A 20,832-nucleotide genomic window follows, 5' to 3' on the forward strand; every position below is an offset into this window, starting at 1 on the left:
TGTTTTTCCTTATACTCTGCCATGTATCTCCTGTTCCATTGTTGGATGATCATATTAAACATGGTCAAGGTTTCAAAAATGAGGTCAGTGTATGCAAAAGCAATTGCTGTGAACTAAAAGCTCAGACTTCAGACTGCTCTAAACACTCAGCTCATAAAAGACTGTAGATAAAAGATGAAACAAAGAGCAGAAGTGCCTTCAATCTGCATTCTTGCTAATGGGCAGCAGGAGGTGGCTCGTCTCTATACAAGCTTTCAGCTAATTGTTTTTCTACTTTTGGATCTTTAAGATGCAACCACATTAGTCCCACAAACCTGCTGTTCAAACTTTCTGTTTTTGAGGGGCAACCAATCAAAACTTGCCCCTTAAACATTATTTCTAAACCTTTTTCTGGCACAAACCATTCCAGAAGACAAAATAAATTCATGCTGATTGTATTCATTTGAATGCAGATTTAAAATAAATAAATAAATAGAATTGGAAATGAGCATGATAGGCCCTCATTGTACTGCGTCTACATGGTTGCAGGATGTTAAATGAGAATTCATACTGGTGTTTGAGAGTTTCCTCCAAAGAAGGTGACTTGATGCCATGTAGAGATGTGGACCCACGTTGCATTGAAGTTGGGGAACTCTGAAAAGTACGTCCTGACATCACCGGAAGCCTTCCTGAGGATCACAGGATCCTGGCTCTCTCTGTAGAAGACTGTCCCGGCTCGACGGTTGTCCACATCAGCCCAGAACGGCGCCACGACCCTTCTGTCTCCAGCGATTGGAAAAGCTACAGGTGTGAACTGCGACACCTCTCTCAGGAAGGACACAAGGCCATTGTTGTTAACCTGAGACGGAGGAACAGCTGGAGTTAAATCAGTAATAAACTGATAGATTTACATATCAGATTTAACCACTGTGAATTCTTTGGAGGACTTGGTGGGGTTAGCGTGCTGAGGAAGAGCTGGAGGGAGCATTTCTGACCTCACAAAATAAACAGCAGCATGGGGTGGTGAAAGTTCCCATAACGGATGTTTGCACTTTCGTGTAGCGAACAGACACTACTTTTATTTCAAATAACGACGGCAGCTGAAAAAACCCAGTTTCTGCTGATCACACACCTGCAAAGTCATCACAGCAGGAAGAACTTCACGGTCTGTAAATCCATACATTTGCCCGCAGCAAAATAACCAGGTAAACGAATCTGTCCCCTGTGAGAAATGTGCATGGATGTTCTACTGCATGGCAGAATATAAGCTTCTTAAAATATGTAAAGTAATGAATTAATCACTTGATTAACTGATTGGGAAGTCATCAGATATTACATCAAGAGTCACACTAATAATCAGGAAAAATATATATTTATTGGTTTATTTCTGGATTTTCTTTCTTTTATATCGTTACAATCGAAACAGCTGGACTTCTAGAGGCCAAAAACAGGATCATTTATTTATTAAAAACTAAGTTTCCCTAGAGTTGCCCAGGAGAACCTACAGAGAGGACATTACATACCTAACCTGACACGTGTCAAAAAGAGCAGAGACAGTGACGCTCTTCACAGACCGCTTTGAAAGGAGAAAGCCTCATGACACAGTCAGAGCAGAGAGCAGAGGGCACAGTTGACTCTTCTGTGGTATACACGTTTAGTTGGTCTCCAGCTGCATTGGAAATAACATTAATATCAGAACTTTGTTCTGCTAAATTATCCATAATGTTGTTATATATATGTATGTATGTATGTTTGCTTGGTGCTCAGCTCAAAGTTCAAACTTTAACCCTGGAACCAAGAATGAGACAGGCCACTGAAACTAGTTCTCAGAAATTCAGGTGGACACGTTTTTATAAAATTTGTTGTTACAAATTATTATAAAGTTTGGATGAGAAATTTGCACAAAAGCTGCAATCTGCCCATTCTTCGTGGTCACCTTTTTGAATACACACAATCACATACACATTCAGCTTTCCTCTGAGCTGTCCTCTTTTCAATTAAGCAACATGACTGTCATTAGGTCTTTCAATTGTAGCCACAAAAACACCTGGGATAATAGCTAGGATACTCTCCTCCTGAAGGGACACTGCAATAAGAAAGTGAGAAAATTAAGCATAATTTAGGAAGGAGTCTACCTGTGTAGACTTTGTGCATAAAAAAGAGTGGATCTGAAACCCAACTATTCATTAAATGACATAATACAAATGGGTCACAGTGTTCACCAGCTGGGGTTCAGAAAAGATAATTGCACCCACACAAAATGAAACTGGTGCTTTCCAGCAGTAACCTCTGTGGGGATCAGCCCACATAAGAGCACATAATTTTACAATTTATTAATTGTTGTTCTTTTTAAAAAAAAAAAAAAAAAATTAAAATAAGCCACTGTTCCCAGTATAATTCATGTTCTCCTGATTCCTGAAAAATGAAATTTTTCTTGGACATTAGGAAAGGTTAGGAGTTGTGTTGAACTAGTGAACCCAATCCCTGAATATTCAGTCTTCCAATCCTTGTCTATATGTAGGATCATGGTTCTCAAACTAGTGGTCCACAAAGTAATTATCTATAAGTCCATCATTTTGCTGTTCCAAACTGGGAGCACTGTAGCTCTTAAAGCATCATATTGTATCTGGATTTGTGCTTGCTAGCTAGCTGGTGAGCATGGACAAACATTTGAGTCAGTCTTCATGATCAAGTGATGCCAAACCCAAACCAGCTAAGTGGAATTATGAGAGCATCCTTGTAAACGTTCCCTGGCTTCGAAAGTATAAGAACCACTGATGTAAGGCTATTTGGCCAGCGGTAGGGGTGAAGGGACGGTCTGGGCAGAGTGCAGGAAAAACTTTTTCAAATCCCGATGTTGACAGGTACGATTAAACCTGAGTGGAGAGGAAAGTTCTGCGGGATAAAGGGCTGAATCCGTGTGAAAGGCTTTCATTCATGCATTATTTCTGTGCACCCACAGCATGAGATTCTTCCCTTCATAGCACCAACCCTGTTTCCGCTAAACTCTGGCGTGAACTTTACCTCTCTTTTAACATTCAGGCCGAGCTGCATATGACAGTGACAAAGCAACGTCAGATGGCTCAGCTCTGCTCCACGCATGTATGAAAACCATAATTTGAAGGACTTTGCTGTAAAAACAGCAGAGGAAGTTTTGTTTGGCACAGCACGGGGGCTCAGTTAATTGCCCGACCACAGCCTTCCCCTCTGCACCAGGGTGATGTGGTGAGAATGTGGCCAATGTGTGGGGGGGAAACATTGGAGCGAGTGCAGGGGCAGGGCCCGGAGGTCAGCCAGAGCGCCATCCGATACTGGGAGAAAAACAAGAGAGAGGGCACAGCGCTAAAGGAATGGAAGGACGCACATGAATTACAAACCTTGCACACCCACATGGCCACTAATGAGAGACCTGTGGTGGCAGCGGTCTGGAAGTGAATCATCTTACAGCAGAATTAGTGTAGGAAGTCATGAACACTAAATAGAGTGTATATTCTAATACTGGAATATGTTTAATCACCTAATCGAATCTCTTGTAGCATCTGGAACGGCTTAAAGAAGTGTATTTATACTTCTTTGGGTTTTTTTTAATGCTACTTTAATATGAAAATGACCTCAGAGGAATAAAAATGAACTTGGGACCCTATTGCTTTGCATCATATCGCATTATTTTCCTGTGCTTGCGTTTTCTAACTAGATTGTACCAAACCGGAGAAGGATGTTCCTACATCACACTCGTGGGAGAGTGAATGGGTTCAAAGCCAGTGCCATGTGTTGCGCTGTAACGTGACCAAGGTCAGAGTCAGACCGAAGAGTGGTGCGATCATTCAACCTTGTAAGAAGCATCTCTCGCCCCATATTTCTTACTCTCACTCTGAACGGTGCCACTTCTTTCTGCTTCTTCCTAACGCTCTTGTTATTTTTTGGGAATTCTTTGCCGGATACATCCAGGATTTTGCTTGGGTGGTTTTCTTTAGAGCTGAGCAATTTATGTAGTAAAATAAACTTTCATCTGGCTTAAGTCAAGCCAAAGCAAACCCCTAAATGAAAAAGGTGCCCATGGATCGGCTCAGGAAAACATTAGTTTTCCTTGTCAGAAACGGAGGTTTCACAGCTACAACCCTGTCCAATTATTTGACGAGACCAGAGGAAGTGACTGCAGTCTACAGTCTGTGCACTTGGCCTGTAACTCCTTAGCCCCGGCTCACCTTATGCTACAAAGAGTTTAGAGCGAGGCAATAAATCCTGTCGACAACTGCAGGGAAGCACTGAAATGCTTTCACAGAACGGGTGAAGTGGAGGGTTGGTGTAATATATACGTAAAGGCACTCAAATAAAGTCTTAATTTGTCAGTCATACAGTTAAAAGTGCAAGAGCTTAAAATGACTTCTATCAAGGACCTCATTTGTCATCTACAGGTTACAATCAAGCAGCAATCTCTTGGGTTGAAAAACGAAGCCATAAATTGCAACTCCATGAGTGTCCACTTGAGGCTGACTCCAAAAGTGACCCAGTCCCCATAGACTTCCATGTTAAAATGTCTAATTTTGTGGCAATTTTGTTCCCATCCTGGGAAACATAAAGGTTTCATTGTTCTCCCTCTTCTACATTGGGCTTTTTAAAAATACTAGATACTGGAGTTAGTCACTTCTGTTGGCAACATAACCAAAAATGATGGCAACCAAAACACCAGGATTAAAGTTTCAAAATGCAGAGTCCAAAATCAGCTGCTGACTTCACACTTTGTGAAATATCCCACCTTCAGTCTTTTTTTCTTCACATTCTGCCACATACAAAACCAAACAGAATACCAGCACTGCTAAATATTCTTCTAACAAAAATCAATTACTGAGGAAGACCATACACAGTATAAGAGATGGATGTAGCTTTACAACTGCATTCTTTTTAATGGCCTCCAGGGGCTGATACCTGTGGCTGGAAAAAGATTCCAGTCCTCTAGAAGTCTATGGGATAATGTCCCTCAGCCCTGACCTCAATAAACACTTTCCTTTGAGTTTATGGCCTCATTCACTTATTTCGGGTCCATCCAACCACCCATTTTCTCCCACTTATCCAATTCAGGGTCGCTGAGGGCCTTTACCAGATGTTAATGGTCAAAAGTCACAAGTCTACTGTGGGGATTCATATTGAGTCGTGCTAAATGGAACATAAAGTCTGTTTTGTAAATTTTGGCCATTCTGTGTCAGAAAGGACGATAATCCAGAAACAGATTAAAACATTGTTAGCCAATGAGTGCGCGGGTCAGAGCCCTGTGTCGCTCGTCACATTCATCTTGCCTGTGGGCAAAGTAAATGTGTTTCGCAATGAGTCGTCATCAGTGCAAACTATCAATAATCTCTCACTGTTAGAAGATTTTTAGGTTTGACACTTTTATTCATGATGTGGTTTGTGCTTATAATGCTTTTGTAGACAGTTAAAAAAAATGAATGTGATCAATATATACATGTATACGATTCTTTAGTGTACTGTAACATTTTAACGCATTACTTTTTGTATTTTGATGACTTTTTCATGATGATTAAATAAATCTATATTTTTATGATTGCTTCCTGTCATGACGTTTTTCGTGAGGGCCACCATAAGATTGATTGTGCTCTATGTTTCTTGGTGTTTGGACCTCACCCGTTTTTTTGTGCGTGTAGTAGATTTTTTTTTTTTACATTGCTTTAATGCAACGTGTTTGTCTCCACACAAAAAAATATTAAGAGTCAGTATTTTTTGGGGGCACTTGACACGTGTACGAGTTGGAGTCGAATCTGTTGCTTTGTATGTACTGCCAAAGAAAAAGCCTACATTTCGTTCTTACATACAGAACTGTATTGTTTTATCCTGAGTGCTGGGAACACCCAGGCCAGGCATTCATCGGGCAATCACCACCACACACTTGACCTTTGTGTAGTGCATGTGCAAGAGCACGCAGGCATTGCTCAGTCATCACGAATAAAAGTCCCGAATCTCAGAAAGAATCACTGTGGCCATAACTAAGCAAATACGAGATGCTTGACTTCTTCCATCAACAAAACTAACAAAAGTTTTTCCTCATGAGCTGAGATTGATTAACATTGTTGGGACATTCCTACACACACCGGTGAACAGTGGGGCATTTCATTTATTTTTGGGTCATGCATTACCTGTGAACAAATAAATACTCCAGCTTTGCTGTAGCTGAAGTACTCCCATTGTGAGTAAGTGTTAGTTTTAGAGACATTTCCCTTAAACTGCTTCAAAGTGGCATCAGCCTCCTCCGCTAACTCTCTGCAACAAAGAGAAGAAGTGTATTCCCAAAAGCCCGATTCTTTAAAAGAGCATCATTCACTTGAACACTTTAAGATGTTTTTAAGTATGTGCAGAAAAATCGTTTCCATTGGAGGATGAACTGCTTCTAATATAACACACATCTCTCATCCTACACATGCATGTAAAATGCACCCATGCAGAGTACAAAGAATAAAACTCTACGCACACATCTTTGGGCCATACACGGTGGTGAGTGAAACGAGTGAATGAAACTGTACAAAGTGTTGGTGCTCTTCAGAAGACCAGATCAGCACTAGCAGATGTGTAATCTGTAAAAATACAGATATGCTGTAGAACGTTCTCGGTGGAAACATTTAAATGTACTGAAATGTTGTTTACGTGCATTTATTTCCAGTGACAGTCTATTTAATCCACTGAAAGACTTGGGACTTTTTCCACTATCCATGAGAGTTTCTCTCTGCACTAACTCCCTTTGATCGTGCCCGTCTATTCTCACATCTGCTTTTAAACTTGTGTTCTTTCCTCTCTGACCTTGGATGTGCTCCTTCGCTGTGTTTACGCCGGTCATCCGTAAGAGTAGTTAATCCATGAAACGCATTGTTTAGAAGCCCTCTAAGATTCTTTGCAGATACATCTGCATTATGTTAAAGTGATTGGTCATTTCTCAGATAAAGCAGCTGGACAGTTCCAGGGGGAAGACCCCTGCCATGTTATCTGAGGCGTGGGAGGAAGGGAGGAGGGGAGGGAGGACCCGGAGGAGGAGAGAAACATGAGAAAACTCCCTGACACAGACCGTAACAGAGGGACAGCCTGGTTACGAGGCAGAAATGGGACTGGAGTGGGACCAAGTCGGTATCTTAGGTGACATTAAAAGTATCTGTAAACAAGCGCTGCATGGCTGTGATGATCCTTAAATCTACGGAAACTCCTGCAAACAAGACGTCCTGGTTCAGAAATACGCTCCGAGGCATGTTTACTGCTCAGCAGAATCAGTTATGATAATGAAGCGTGACAGCGCCCACAAACCATCTAAAACCAGTCTGATTCTGCAGCTTCCATGTAGCCCAGAGGCTTGGAACAAAGTCCTGGGAGAAATTATTCATACAAATTTACCCCTTTAGTACTCACTGAAATATTACCTGTTCAAAGCAGCTCTCTGGTGGCAGATATTGCCCTGTGGGCCGCCTGCTTTACAGCGCATGTTAAATGGATTCAGGTGAGGTTTTAAAACAAGCGTGACTGTAATTTCAAGTGGTTTCTATAATTTGCTTTTGCTTTCTCTGACCTCAGAATGAGACGCAAAGCAAGAGCCACGGGGTATCACATCACTACCAACACAGCACATTTTTCAGATTTAGATTGTTATCTCTCTATCAGATGATAATTCAGTCTAAGATCAACAAGCCAAGCAAACAGCAACATGTCTTATCTTGTCTAATTTCACTGCAGAGTATCAGTATTGTTAAAGGAGAAGTGCCAGCAGTTGTGCTCGTAAACATCGCGTCTCTGTCTTTACGCTGCGTTTAGATGCAGGAGAGTTTTACATTTTTCCACATGAGGGAGCTGACCTCACCGCTCGTGGCGTAAACGCTCAGATTAGAAAAACAACCTCTGACCTTGCCCATTGTTGCCATGGTTCCTCAGCCTCCCTCGCCCAGTGTTTGAAGAGGGAGGAAGGGGAGATATGAAGCGCAAACGCAGATGCCTCACCACAACAGGTGGTGTTGATTTAAGGGAGTTCTGCCTTTCCATGCGCTGGAACCGAACCCAATACATGACAAAGGCAGATCAAAGGCTGTTTCACTGTGCTGTGCGAAAATCCTTGTCAAACCGTTGGGCTTCCTCCCATGAGTGCTGTTTCTCTCTCTCTCTCTGCTGTGCATATTTTCCCTCCGCTCTCTCGCTCCTTCTGAAAAGAGAACCACTCACAGATGCTGCGGCGACAGTAAGAACACAAACTGTCACTTCCTTTAACAGCTCTTTGCAGATTTATTATAACAGGAGTTACCACTGTGCTGCTAATAGTTTGTCTCTTGCTCTGCCTCTGTGCACTCGAGGGACCTCAGAGTGCAGAAAGGGGCAGATGTAAGGAGAAAGTCACAGAGGAGTATGATTACACCCGTGAGGGGAAAACACGATATTCTACATGAACGTATACAAATTCTCTGAGGGTACCGCAATGTAGTATTTGGCTGTGTGCCACATCTCAGCTCCCTGAGGCTCTTATACGATCCACAACATTTCAGATCCAATTGCCAGCTACCAAGTGCATGCACACTCATAACCAGTGATTTCAAAACACATCAGCAGAAACACACTCCTCTGTACTCACATAGAGTCCTGTGTGCCTGTCTCCAAAGAAGGGGAATGCAACAGAGATCTCCAGGAGCCCAGAGCCGCCGTCATCCTGAGCAATGGTCTGGGAGTCCCCCTTGTCCCGGCCAAAGGGGTAGAAGTCCTCCAGGGGCACAGCGGGTTCCACGCCGGGCAGCAGGGTCAGGAAGAAGAGGGTGCAGAAGCAGGGCAGCAGGGCTTCCAGCACCAGCACCATGGCCTCAGCCACCCAGGGATGGAGCTGACAGCAGGCACAGCGGAGGAGAGGGAGGAGCGCGTACACCTGAGGCAACAAGAGCAGAGCAGAACAAGACAAGACCGCACGTTCTCCCTCTGAATCCTCCTCTGACTGCTCTCTGGTTCTCCTCACTTGTCCTTCAGTGGTGAACTGGGCTTCTTGTGTGAGACAGGGGAATACTGCAGATTCCTTGCATTCTGCTTTCTGCTGGGCACTGCATGAGCTACACTCTGTCTCACTGAAATGAAACGAAGGAAAGGAATGAAAGAGGGGGAGCAACCTGATTCAGCTGAGATTTTTTTTTTTAAAAACAATCCAGTGATTTGGTCCCTGATAGTCAGCTTAGAAATATCCTCAATAAAAGCTCTATTCTGCTTGCCAAAGGAGTTCTTTCAGCTTTGGCCCCACCTCCCCCACAGGGATTCACTACCTTGCATAATTAGCTCCTTCTAGCCAATAGCTAGAACGAGGCCGGTAACTGGATAAGCACTGGGCGGATCTATGGTAATCAAAGGGCTGCTTTAAAGAAACTGACAGGATTTTCCCCTTTCAGTGAAACTCCTGCTATGTGACACAGTGAGAAGACATGTGTGTGAACTGTTGGGGAAATAAGTGTGAATTTAAATGGAAGAAAATGGAAACGGGTTACTGGTGTTTAAGAAACTCAAAGTCAGAATGAAAACATGCTACTGCGATAGTTCAGGGTTGTGGATGATTACAGGATAAGTGGCAGTGAACTTTTAAAGGATCATGAGGAGTGTGCACCTATCTTTGACAGAAATCTATGGCAACAGCGACAGAAGGTCATTCTCTCACACAGGAAAACAAGAAACACTAAATTCACAAATGCTGTAAGAGTGCAAAACTCACACGTCGTGAAAGAGCCAACACTATTGTGAAACTTTGAAACTGCGCTTTAGTTTATTGAAAATAATCAAAACTTCTGCACCATTAGTACTGATTAAGTCAAACACCACACATGATAACATTCATTTATTTAGTCTTTTTGACATCCTAAGAAAAAATCTTTTAAAATCTGCAAATGACTATTCTAAATATTTGGATCTGCACTCATATATATTCTTACTGGGATTCACATGATCAATATGACAAATGAGTTTGCAAAAATAAAATAAAAATCTAGGAAAAAGAAGAAAGTATGAACCAAGAAAACTGACACAGCATGAGCAGACTTAGAAACGCCAACTGCGGTGAGTCAGAGGAAATCCTTAAAACAATTTGGCACATCCAGTTCACTTATAAACAAAACGCTCTTTGTTTGTTGTTGTTGAGTTTTCCTTTGGATTAATGTAATCCTGTGTGCACATGTGCGAGGTGGGAGCGAATGCAGGAGTGGGTTTCTCTGTATGGAGATGTAGGTTGAAACGTAACGCTGTTGGGAAGCAGCCAACAGAGGCGGAGGAGCACGCTCTCACTCTCACTACACGCCGGGCTGAAGCATCTGATTGAAATAGGCCTGTCGTCTTCTCGTCTCCTGATCGAGCTGCTCTTTGAGCGCCAGCAACTGCAAAAAACCCCAGATAAAAAAAAACAAAAAAAACAATATCTGTAATCACACAGAAAACATTCACAGGTAGATTTAAAATACCTGTTCTTCGAGGCCTCTGACCCTCTGTCGATGTGCCTTCTCCCTGCTCTCCAAAGCCTGCTCTGCCTGAAGCTGATTGTCTCTCAGACGCTCCGTCTCCATATCCAACTCCTGGTGGTGGCGTGCTGTCACCTCCAGGAGGCGGTGTGCGTGAGCATGCTCTGACTGGGAGATGTGGGCCTGAGGACAATTCAGAAAAGATTATGAGACTGAAAACACAGAGAGAAAAGGTCAAATTCGGGTTTTTGTGTACTTTTAGTGTCTCCTGGTGGGGTTCTCTGATCACAAATTTTTACAAACACATTATTTGGAAGGCAGCTGTCTTTAACTTCTGCATTTTCTGATTTACACATTTCTTTTGTTGTGTCTTTATAGGCTGCTGTCAGATCCACTGACATTTTGGCTTCTTTATGGAAGACACCGTCTCTCTCTCTCTCTCTCTCTCTCTCTCTCTGCCACACCTGAATGCCACAGCTGTACAACATCTGGATCCTGTTCCAGAAACCACAAACTTAGAGTTTAACTCCTGAACTTTGAGATGGGAAAGTCTTCTTCTTTGGGTCCAGAAAGGCTTAACTGAGTTAGCCCAGTCAATTCTATATGTATGTACATGTACATGAGTATGTACATCGTAGGTCATAACAAGACTGACCCACCAGTGGAAAATGGATGGTATTTATCTCAGAAACATCATCTTAGAGTCGTTTTAATTAGGTTAGTCAGGTGAGTCATTATTTAAGCACTTAAAATTACTTTTTGTTTAATGATAAAAAACATGCGACGACGCTGTAATTTTCCTTTTCAATCTACTAAATGTCTTTATGATATTTGCTGTGAAACTGTTTGCTGGTACTGCTTGTCCTTCAATCCTTTTACAATAAAAATGTTCTGATGAGTTTATGGACTCTACTTTCAGGTCATACTAAGTAAAACATGAAGTCCATTTTGTAAATTATAGTTGTTATTAGAGCCAGAAAGAAAGATTATCCCGGGTGTGTGTGGTGTGTGGTTTCAAAGTCAGATCCAACCCTTGCTCATCGCATTGAGTTGACTACACTAACCAATCAATCTTTCATACTGTCTCTAGCAGCGATGGAGTGCACAGAAATGACTCAGTGTCAATTAAATTCAGTATCTTGAAGCGATGACAGCTGAAATGATTTTTTCCGTTTATTTGGAGTTTTTAACATCATCATTACGAACACTAGAAAACTTTAGATTGTCTGTGATAGATGAAGGAAACAGGATGCTATGAGAAACAACATAGCCATTAAAAATGATGAAAATATAACCATAATTTCAGTTGCTGGAACAGCTGGATTGTTTGAGGATTACGTATAGATCCTATAAAACAGTTTGTGCTGCCAGTGCAGTCCCTGCTCGTCCTCTGCTGTAATCCTGGAGCTTCTCACCTGCAGAGTCTGCATCTCGTTCTGTTTTCCAGCCAGCTGCTGCTCCAGGCTCCGCACCCTCTGCTCCAGCTCCTCTCGTGCTCTGGCGACAGATGCTGCCTCCTCCTCCTTCCTCAACCTCTCCATCTCCACCTGACAACAGCACGAGGGTGACATAACGTGAACGACTTTACCATGATTGTTCTGCACCCGTGTGCCTTCCTGTAATCGGTGTAGCAGAAGCCGAGCACAGAGCCTCTCGGTTCCCACAGTCCACCTCTGTATTTCCCTCAGTTTGGGATGACTTTCTACAGCAAACAGAAAGCTCAGGAAATAATAACACTAAACTACAGAATAATAAAGACAGTGTTCAGTATTTTTATGTGTCTTATATGTCTTCACTTGGTCCAGGAGCCTTCTGACCAACACTAAACGTGGATTACTTCAGACCTGGCTGCTGTCACACAAAGGCTTCCAGCAGTTGTAGAATTTGCAGTCTTTAATTACATTTAAAGCCAATTGTGGTTTGGCTTCCTCGTATATTACAGATATTTTACCTCATATTCAGCAAAAATATCTTTTAGATCCACTGACCAAAAGCAGAGTAATACTTTAGGGCCTGGGTTTAAAAAAAGAATTAAGATCGTGGCTTTAATGCCTTGTTTCAGCTTTTTGCTTTTTAGTAACTGGGATTCATTCTCAGTATTTGTCACAACTGTTCTTATTTTTTTTACTTTTATGTTGATTTATGACATAAAAGCCCCAAATAATGAATAATCCTCTTTCATGCTTATTTATAACTACAGCATCTGTGTTTTCCCCTGTGCTTGTTAAGGCTGGCAGCTTTATAATATTAGGTTTTGTGTGCCACACACACAAGTAAAACATTTTTAACAATCAGTGTATTCTAACACCTGACTGAAATCTCGTGTATACCGTGTCTTGATCGACTGACTTTAACATTCCAGTAACCCCACACATATATTTACACGTGCTGTTGTGATATTTTTAATTGTAAACATTATAAATCTGTCAATTTACTTTTCTTACAACTTTTCATAGTTTTCACAGGAACCGGTCCACTGGTGTGACGAGGATAATGGGGATTTTGTGTAAAATATATTTGTGCATTCGTGCATCACGGCTAACAGAACTACAGAAACATTAAGAGATATTAAAAAGTCCACGTTTTTTTGTTCGTTTGACAACCAGAGCAACCAGAGTTCGGACAAACTTGCTGCTTATTTGGAAAACTGTTTGTTGCCCAGATACCCAAATACTATCTCCCTGGTACTGGTCTCTGTTTGGATAAACAGTTGGTAGCTTTCAGAGGCGGGTGTAGTTTCAGGCAATACATCCCTTCTACAGTGGAACAGTATGGCATAAAGATCAGGTGGAAATATGATGGATTTGGATAAAATTACTTAGATTCCATAAATAATGACATTAGAGTATTTTAGAACATCTCTCATAAATAAAGGAAACTACACTGATATGAGAAACACAATCTTAAAAAAAAAAAAAAAAACTTTACTCAGCCATGTTAGCTCCTAAAGTAAAGCTTTGGCCCTTCAGGGTTTAATAAGAAGTAAAGCAACTAAAGATTATGGATGTTTCTCCTGTTTTGCATTTTTGGTGATCCCTTGTTTAAATAATAAAGTTTATTTGTATAGCACTTGCCAAAATGTATTAGTTTTTAATGCTAATTGTTTCAGGTTTTATTTTTACACACTGACACAACAGCCACACAGAATCTCACCGAGCTTTCTGAATTTCGGGGAGAAAGCTGATAAGTGTAATCAGTGTTTGAAAGCACTGTGCAGCAGGCCAATCAGCTCACCTTCTCCAGCGCCTTTCTAAGTGCAGATTTGTCTTTACCAAAGCGTGTCACCACCTTCTCGATCTCAGCTCTCTCACTCTGGAGCTTTTGCAAGAAGCTCTGGAGATTGGCGACCTTTTCTTGGAGTTCTTTCTTCTCTCTGTGCAGCTGCTGGGAGGTTTGAAGCTCAGCCTCCTGCTGTTGCTTTAGGCTCTGGGACACAGTTAATCAACCACACATCAAAACAGTGTCTTGACCTTTGTACCTGTATTTGCTTACACTTCTACCACTGTGACTCACCTCCTTTAGTGTTCTGTTATGTTTCTCTAGCTCAGAAATATTAAAGTTTGAGTTTTCTTGGACTCTTTGAAGGTTCTGGTTCTGCTCTGCGAGCATGTGGTTCAGCCTCTTACTTTCTGAAAGGGCGTCTCGTGTTTTATCCAGACGTTCCTATGGACACATGCACATCGACAAAAACACAACGCAATGGATCACCTTTTTCACGGAAGGACCCTGTCCAGTAAAGCATTTAGACATGGTCAAGATGACCTGCTGAAGTTCAAACTGAGCACCAAAGTGTAAAAGAATGATGATTTAAGATAGTCTGAATGTTGTTGGGTTTTGACAGGTGGTCTAAGTATTTCAGAAACTAATGAGCTCCTGGGATTTTCCCACATAACCATCTCTAAGATTTACAGAAAATAGTCTGTAAAAGAGAAAATATCCAGAGAGCGGCAGTTCTCTGGGAGAAAATGACTTGTTGATGTCAAAGGTCAGAGCAAAATGGCCAGACTGCTAATAAGAGTGCAGAAGTAACTCAAATAACCCCTCTTGATACACTTTGGTCGCCTTACTAAACATATTCATTTGCACCTTCCAAATCTAAATCAGTGTTTTTGAAAACCTTTTGTGCCCAAGTTACACCAAAGACAAGCCAAACAATTCAAGGCACAGATGTATTCATTTCTGTGCAAATTAGCCTCTAGATCATGTGTCATATCCATCAGTTTCTGTTTGGTTTTTGTGAAAGCCCGTTTGTAAAATGTTTTTGCAAGAATACTCCACTAGCTTACATCTTGCCTTCATCTCCGTATCAGGCACAATCAGAGTCCAACCAACAGTCTTGTTGCCTCTGGTTCAGAGCCAGCTCTCTTTTGAAGTTTCTCTCAGAAGGGACATTTGGTTTCCAGGTGCTTCTTTCACTTGTGGCACCATGTTAGCAAATATTAGCAAATATTAGGACATTTACTCCGACAAATGGCTGTTGAAATCCCCTGTTTGGTTGAAGTCATGACACTTTTACTCTTTCCTTTATTGGGTACGCAGACGGAAGATTTTTAGCCAAATGAGTGAATGCAGAGTATTGATACATTATCAACAATTCATTTATTTTAGCGCAGTTGGACATTGTGTCACAAAAGTCCAATCGAATCGAAAGATCAACTTAATTTCACTTTTTAATTTCACATTTAACCCAATTTCAGTCTTGATTGCCACGGACCATTTAGAATCTTTTAGATCTCTAATCAACGGATAAAATGCTCGATGGGATAGATGTAGCGCCTAATTTACTGCTCAGATTTTGACGAGTTTGAATGAAACCACAGCAGAGTAAATAAAAAATATGCCAGAGCTGATGAGGCCAGCTAAAACATGGGAGTTGTTCTCCTGCTGGATGGAGGGTTCAGGTGAGAGACTGTACCTGCAGCAGCCTTCGGTCCTGCTCGCTGGCAGTCAGAGCCCTCTGCAGCTGCGTTATCTGCTCCTGCAGGGCTCCCGTGTTGCTCCTGCTGTCACTGAGGGTGTTTGACAGTTTGTGAATCTGCTCTCTCAGCTGACTCTCATGTTGTTCAGCTTGAGCCAATGACGTGGCCAGTCTCTCCTCACTAAACCTCAGCGCCGCGCACCGGTCTTCACTCTCACCCAGTTTTCTCCTCATGTCCGTCAGCCTCTCCTGTAATGCACCTGCCTCAGCATCCAGCTCTGCCACTCTCAGCTGGGCCCTCTGCAGCTCGCCTTCGAGAGCACGTTGAGAAAGCTCCAGACTTCTCACCCTGCCTTCTGCTGCCTCCAGAGACTCCTTCAGTTTCTGCTGTTCTGAATTTGAACAAGTTTCTAACTGTTGAACAACCTCCAACTTGTCCTGTAGAGGGAGAAGAACAGGATTTCCTCAGCCTCAAAGAAGATGCTGTCAACATTTCTCTCAACAATATTTTGCTTTTTACGTACCTGAAGTGCTCTGGATTCAGCCTGAGCGGCTTGCAGACTAGCCCTGAGCTCCTCTTCAAGGCTTCTCTTCTCTCTCTCTGTGCAATGTGCTGCTTCTTCCTGCAGGGAAAGCGAAGTGTGTGCCTGGTTCAATCGTTCTTCCACGTCTCGTTTTCCTGAAAGAATATATGTATCTGTTATATATGTAAAACATATTGCTTGCTTAGGCAAATAACTACTGCTAGTTTGTGTATGAGTGAAGAGTTCAGTGGGTTTTTACCCTCCTCTAATTGCTTCAGAGACTTTTGTAGTTGTAGTAGTTGGGAGGATGATTTATCCTGACTGTCTTTGAGTTCAGTCACATGCTGAGTTAGACTGACTACCTGAGCCTTGGCTTCATCCTGAGGAAAGCAAAGCCATTATTTAAGTGAAAAAAATATGACTATAATATCAGAGTTTGAATCATTGAACTTATAATCAGTTATTAAGATTTTTAAATATACCCTGTCTCTTTGAGCATCTGTGAGTTCTTGCTGGAATTCCCGCAGGGCTGTATTGACTGATTCCAAGTCAAGCTCTTTGTCTTCACCATAGGCCACGGAGAGCAGAGATCCATTGGCCACACTCTCTCCTCCTGACCAGACACCACACTCATCGATTCAATTTTTCAGAGAGAAACATGGCACCATGATGCCCTATTGTAAGACCCAACTATACCTTTTGAATAGAAGTGGCTTCTCCAAGGGGAAGGAAACCGTCTTCGTGACCCTGGTTTGTCTGAAAGCCTCACGTGGTTGATGCCAACAGTGCGGCGCAGAGCTGCATACAGCCCCGCCAGCTTGAGCTCCAGGTCCCTGCATTTGGCATCGCTCACTTCCAGCTGCTCCTCCACGCTCTGGGCCTTGTTTTTAGCAACACCAACCTGCATGGAGAGTTCTTTGATTTGCGCCCTGGCATCTTCCAGTGCTGCCTCCAGCTGGGCGGTGGTTTCTCTGTGCCTCTGGTCACTCTGCCGCTGAAAAGTTTCTTTTTCCTGCAGTAGCTCTTGGTTCTGATGCTCCGTGGACTCCAGCTCCATCACACGACGCTGTAAACCTGCGACCTGTGCAAACACCAAGAAAAAATCAGCAAAACTAAATATGGTCCATCATGTGTTAATTACATAAAGTAGAAAATGTTTAGCAGTGTTCATGTGATAAATGCGATAAACCAATAACAGAATTTGTAATCTATTATAATTTGAGGACACAGCTCGACCTAATAAATTAACAGGTTATTAAATGCTCCTTAACCAAAACGTTAAAGAGACCAAAATCTCACTACAAAATATGTCAATCTTGTAAATGATGATGATGATGATTATCATTTTTTTTAATTTATTTTACATCTTTACATGTATTTGAATCTTTAACTGTTTAACTGCAGCATTAATAATGTGAACATAAATTGATCTACAACACTGAAAAACTGTCATTTAAAACATTATTATTGATAACTGTAGTTCCAATCATGCTCCAAAGGATTTTTAGTGGCCTAAATGTAGCTGTGTAAATAAAAACAACATGGCTTTAAGAAGTTCATCTGTTTCCCGATGACAAGCTTGTCGACTTCACTGATAGAGCCTCAGAAATGAGAAAATAAGGAGTAACAACAATTGATTAATATACTGTGGAACCCTGACCCTTCTTTATAACCCACTACATGTCAGAGAAATAAAAACAAACTTTCCTCCAATAGCAAATGTTTAAGTTTTATACATCAGGCTTTTCTCAAATGAAGATGAGGGTGTCCCTTTGCACTTGTTTCTAGAAAAACGCAAAAGGGCATCAGTCTCACGAGTAAATCATAACATGAAACCCACAATCCTGTCAATTCTTTCTGTTTATTTTCCATTTGGGTTTAAAGGAAGAGTTTCAAAGATGCAGACCACTTTAAGTGATGGGATCCCAACAAGCTACATGTGGGACAAAGTGTGTTTTGGTGGGACATAGTTAATGCTGAGAGGTATTTAGCATCGGGAATAAGAAATATAGAACTGTTCTTCTATATTGGCCAGTGGATTCAAACCCACAACCCTCTTGCTGTGAGGCGATAGCCCTAACCACTGTAGCAATGTTGCATGTTTCGCTTATAAAGAAATGAAGTTACTGCTGTATAGCTCCAAAATATTCTGAACGTACAGGTTTTGCACTTTTTGCAGACTTGCTGTTACGTGTAACTTATTTTTTTGCTTCTATTTTCACGAGTTTATTTTTGATCATTTGTTTTCAGATTGGTTTTAGATAATGTGGAGATGTTTTATGTTAAAAACGTTCTTGGTCCGGCCTGTTTCAGATCAAACTGGAGAATATATTGGCCATTACCTAAAGTGGTTTACTGAGCTTACAGACTGGTTTATATGTAGTTTGAAAAGGGAAACATCATCATTAATCAGCGTTCTAATATATCATAATGATCATCAATTTATTCTGGCATGCAGAATACACACATCCACCCGATATTCACTTACTGCTGGAAGGGGTCATGGGAATTTAGGGACCCTCAATGTGAATTTATGGGACTGAAGAGCTTGAATAATGAATTTATAATTCAATAATTTGCTAAAATGTTGAGCAACATTTGGATTTTTCAAACCCACTGCGCAGTAGTGTGTTATGGTTCATGCTGACTGTCACTGTGTGAGTGTGACATGTGAGGTATGTTAGCCAAGGTTGAATGTTTGCTCTAGCGTGTTGTTAGCATACTAACTCCCGGAGGCCTTCTACCTCGTTTAGCACCGCTTCCCTGCCAGCTTCACACTCCAGCACTCTCTGCTTGAGGGTGAAAGCCTCACGACGTGCCTCCTCCTCCTTCTGCTCCTCCTCACATACCCTGGCCTGCAGCTCTCGCAGTTCCTGTTTCTGCCGGATGTTCTCTCCTTCAAGGACCTTTACCTGTTCATGTCAGCACAGCACAAATTACTCCGATATAATTCTTCATTTCAAATAAATCAGATGGAAACCAGTGACCTCAGTCATTCTTCACCTGTCTGCGCAGTTCCTGCAGCTCTCTGCGCGCTTGCAGACGAGACTTCTCCAGCTCTCTCATGCCGCTCCGAAGAGCTGTTGCCTCTTGTTGCATTGAGCTCCTCTGCTCCTCTAAGACGGCCACTTTCTGCTCATTCTCCTCCACAGCTCGTCTCAAACTAGTCAAGACGTGGTTAATATTTACACATTAAAAAATATGATAAACATCCACTGTTGGTGGACGATTATAGCAACGTGCCTTGCATGGCAGCCATACCTGCTGTTATCACTTTCGGCTCGCTTGACGAGAGCTCTCAGCTCCTGGTTTGAGGCTTGGATGGCTTCTTTCTCTCGGGTCTCATTACCCAAGAGCCTTCTCAGGTCCACAGCATCTTTGCGTAACTTGTCTCGCTCCTGTGCACAGCCCTGAAGCTCTCTGTGAGCCTCAATCAACTCCCTTTGCCCTTTAAAACGTCCATCCTCTCCCTCGTGCAGCTGTTGACGGAGGCCCTCCAACTTCATGGGAAAGTTACAGAGAATTAAAGGCATGATGTATCAATAAAGAAAATTAGAGGGTCACAAACAAGAGCAAGAAAATGAAATAAATAGTTTAGAAACACTGAGCTTTTTTCTTGAGTCCTTCTCGCTCCAGCCCAGAATTTATTTGGTAACAAAATCCTCCTGCATGCCGACTTAGGATCGGATAATGCATCATAGCCTCACTGTTTGAAAGCTATTCCTCAACATCTCCTATTTTAAGCATTATCTGCACTATCTCAAAATACTCTCTGACCTATATTCTGTTTTATGGCAACATTTTGTGTGTTGAAGGGAGGCCCGAGCTCAGCGGGGCACGCATAAGAGCCAGTTGGGCCTTTAGCCAGGTGCTGTCTCTCCCTGTCTCCTCTTTGCAGCTCACAGTGCGAAGACAGCGACATGATAAACAGCAGCCCCCCTGGTGAAGTGGTAGGGGAGAAGGAGGGAGAAGAGGGAGGACAAGGAGCAGGATGAGGAGGAGGAAGAGTGTTATGTTTAGAGGCCACACAAGATGGTTCGTCCTTATAAACTCTAAAGTGAGAAAAAACAAGCCAGTGCTGATCCAGCCCAACTCTACTTTATTTTATCTGATTTTTTGGGGTGGAGGGCAGTGGAGGAGGCAGAGAATATGAGGGCAGCAGTGTTGTGTTATGCGGATGGGAGAGGGGGACCCGGAGTCCCAGCGGAGCCAGCCTCTCGCTGCTGCGACGGAGAAAATAAACACTCCACCGCTGGCTTATTTACACAAGGGGTTAACTTAAACTTTGATTTGATATTATGGTACCAGAGACCGTATCCTCCTCTTTCTCGTTCTACCTCTTTCCCCTTATCGTTCTTCGTCTTTCATGCTCTTCGATTCTTTGTCACATGTCCTCACTCCTGCTTTCTGACATGAGAATCTTGAGATGGGACTAGTGAAAATAATCAAACAAGGAAGCGAGCAGGGGTGGCCAAATATGACAACGCTGCTGAAGCCTAACTTGATATATGGTAGGGAGGGCCGGCCAAACCTCAAAACTCTTGTGCTCTGGCTCCACTCATCCCCATTCACTATACTTTGACACGACTAAGGAGACAGCACGAAGACAGGGTGACGCTAAATTTTGCTTCTTTTTTAAATGAAACCAATAAGCCCCACACAGATAAACAATCTCCTTTTCCAGGAAGGCCAAGCTTTTAAATCATGGCATGGTGGGGCCTTTACAGCTCTGCAGTTACATCTTAATGAGGTGAGTGTGAGCTTGTTATTTCACTAAAACGCCCAGCGACCCTGTGCTTGGATTCCTGACCTTAAGCAACCCTGAGAGATGAGATTTACGGCTCCCTCATTTGGCTCCGAGAGGTATGTCACTGAGCCAAAATTATAGTCTCTAATTGCACTTTAATGTTTATATTAAGGTCAACAGAACCAAACTTTTCCCCTGTGGACTTGACAG

At 42.3% G+C, this 20,832-nt stretch overlaps 2 protein-coding genes across 7 annotated transcripts in view; both read right to left on the reverse strand.

The window, feature by feature from the left end:
• sned1 (sushi, nidogen and EGF-like domains 1) overlaps positions 1-8,814 on the reverse strand; it is a 30,976-nt gene extending 22,162 nt beyond the window's left edge. For both annotated transcript variants that reach the window (XM_026157831.1, XM_026157832.1), the window contains exons 1-2: positions 8,588-8,814; positions 551-838 (exon numbers count right to left, since the gene is read on the reverse strand). In XM_026157831.1, the coding sequence (XP_026013616.1) occupies positions 551-838; positions 8,588-8,806 (507 nt within the window). In that variant the 5' untranslated portion in view covers positions 8,807-8,814. The remainder of the gene's footprint in view (positions 1-550; positions 839-8,587) is intronic.
• Positions 8,815-9,006: 192 nt separating this feature from the next.
• crocc2 (ciliary rootlet coiled-coil, rootletin family member 2) overlaps positions 9,007-20,832 on the reverse strand; it is a 44,691-nt gene continuing 32,865 nt past the window's right edge. For 2 of the 5 annotated variants that reach the window (XM_026157826.1, XM_026157828.1), the window contains exons 24-36: positions 19,137-19,375; positions 18,879-19,038; positions 18,620-18,787; positions 16,572-16,956; positions 16,358-16,488; positions 16,135-16,255; positions 15,876-16,030; positions 15,349-15,789; positions 13,947-14,096; positions 13,668-13,859; positions 11,849-11,980; positions 10,437-10,616; positions 9,886-10,352 (exon numbers count right to left, since the gene is read on the reverse strand). In XM_026157826.1, the coding sequence (XP_026013611.1) occupies positions 10,269-10,352; positions 10,437-10,616; positions 11,849-11,980; positions 13,668-13,859; positions 13,947-14,096; positions 15,349-15,789; positions 15,876-16,030; positions 16,135-16,255; positions 16,358-16,488; positions 16,572-16,956; positions 18,620-18,787; positions 18,879-19,038; positions 19,137-19,375 (2,538 nt within the window). In that variant the 3' untranslated portion in view covers positions 9,886-10,268. Of the gene's footprint in view, positions 9,066-9,885; positions 10,353-10,436; positions 10,617-11,848; positions 11,981-13,667; positions 13,860-13,946; positions 14,097-15,348; positions 15,790-15,875; positions 16,031-16,134; positions 16,256-16,357; positions 16,489-16,571; positions 16,957-18,619; positions 18,788-18,878; positions 19,039-19,136; positions 19,376-20,832 lie in introns of those variants that run through there. The other 3 variants (XM_026157830.1, XM_026157827.1, XM_026157829.1) reach the window with 3 other exon arrangements.

Source organism: Astatotilapia calliptera, chromosome 23 (assembly GCF_900246225.1).
Source record: "Astatotilapia calliptera chromosome 23, fAstCal1.2, whole genome shotgun sequence".
NCBI classification, from domain to species: domain Eukaryota; kingdom Metazoa; phylum Chordata; class Actinopteri; order Cichliformes; family Cichlidae; genus Astatotilapia; species Astatotilapia calliptera.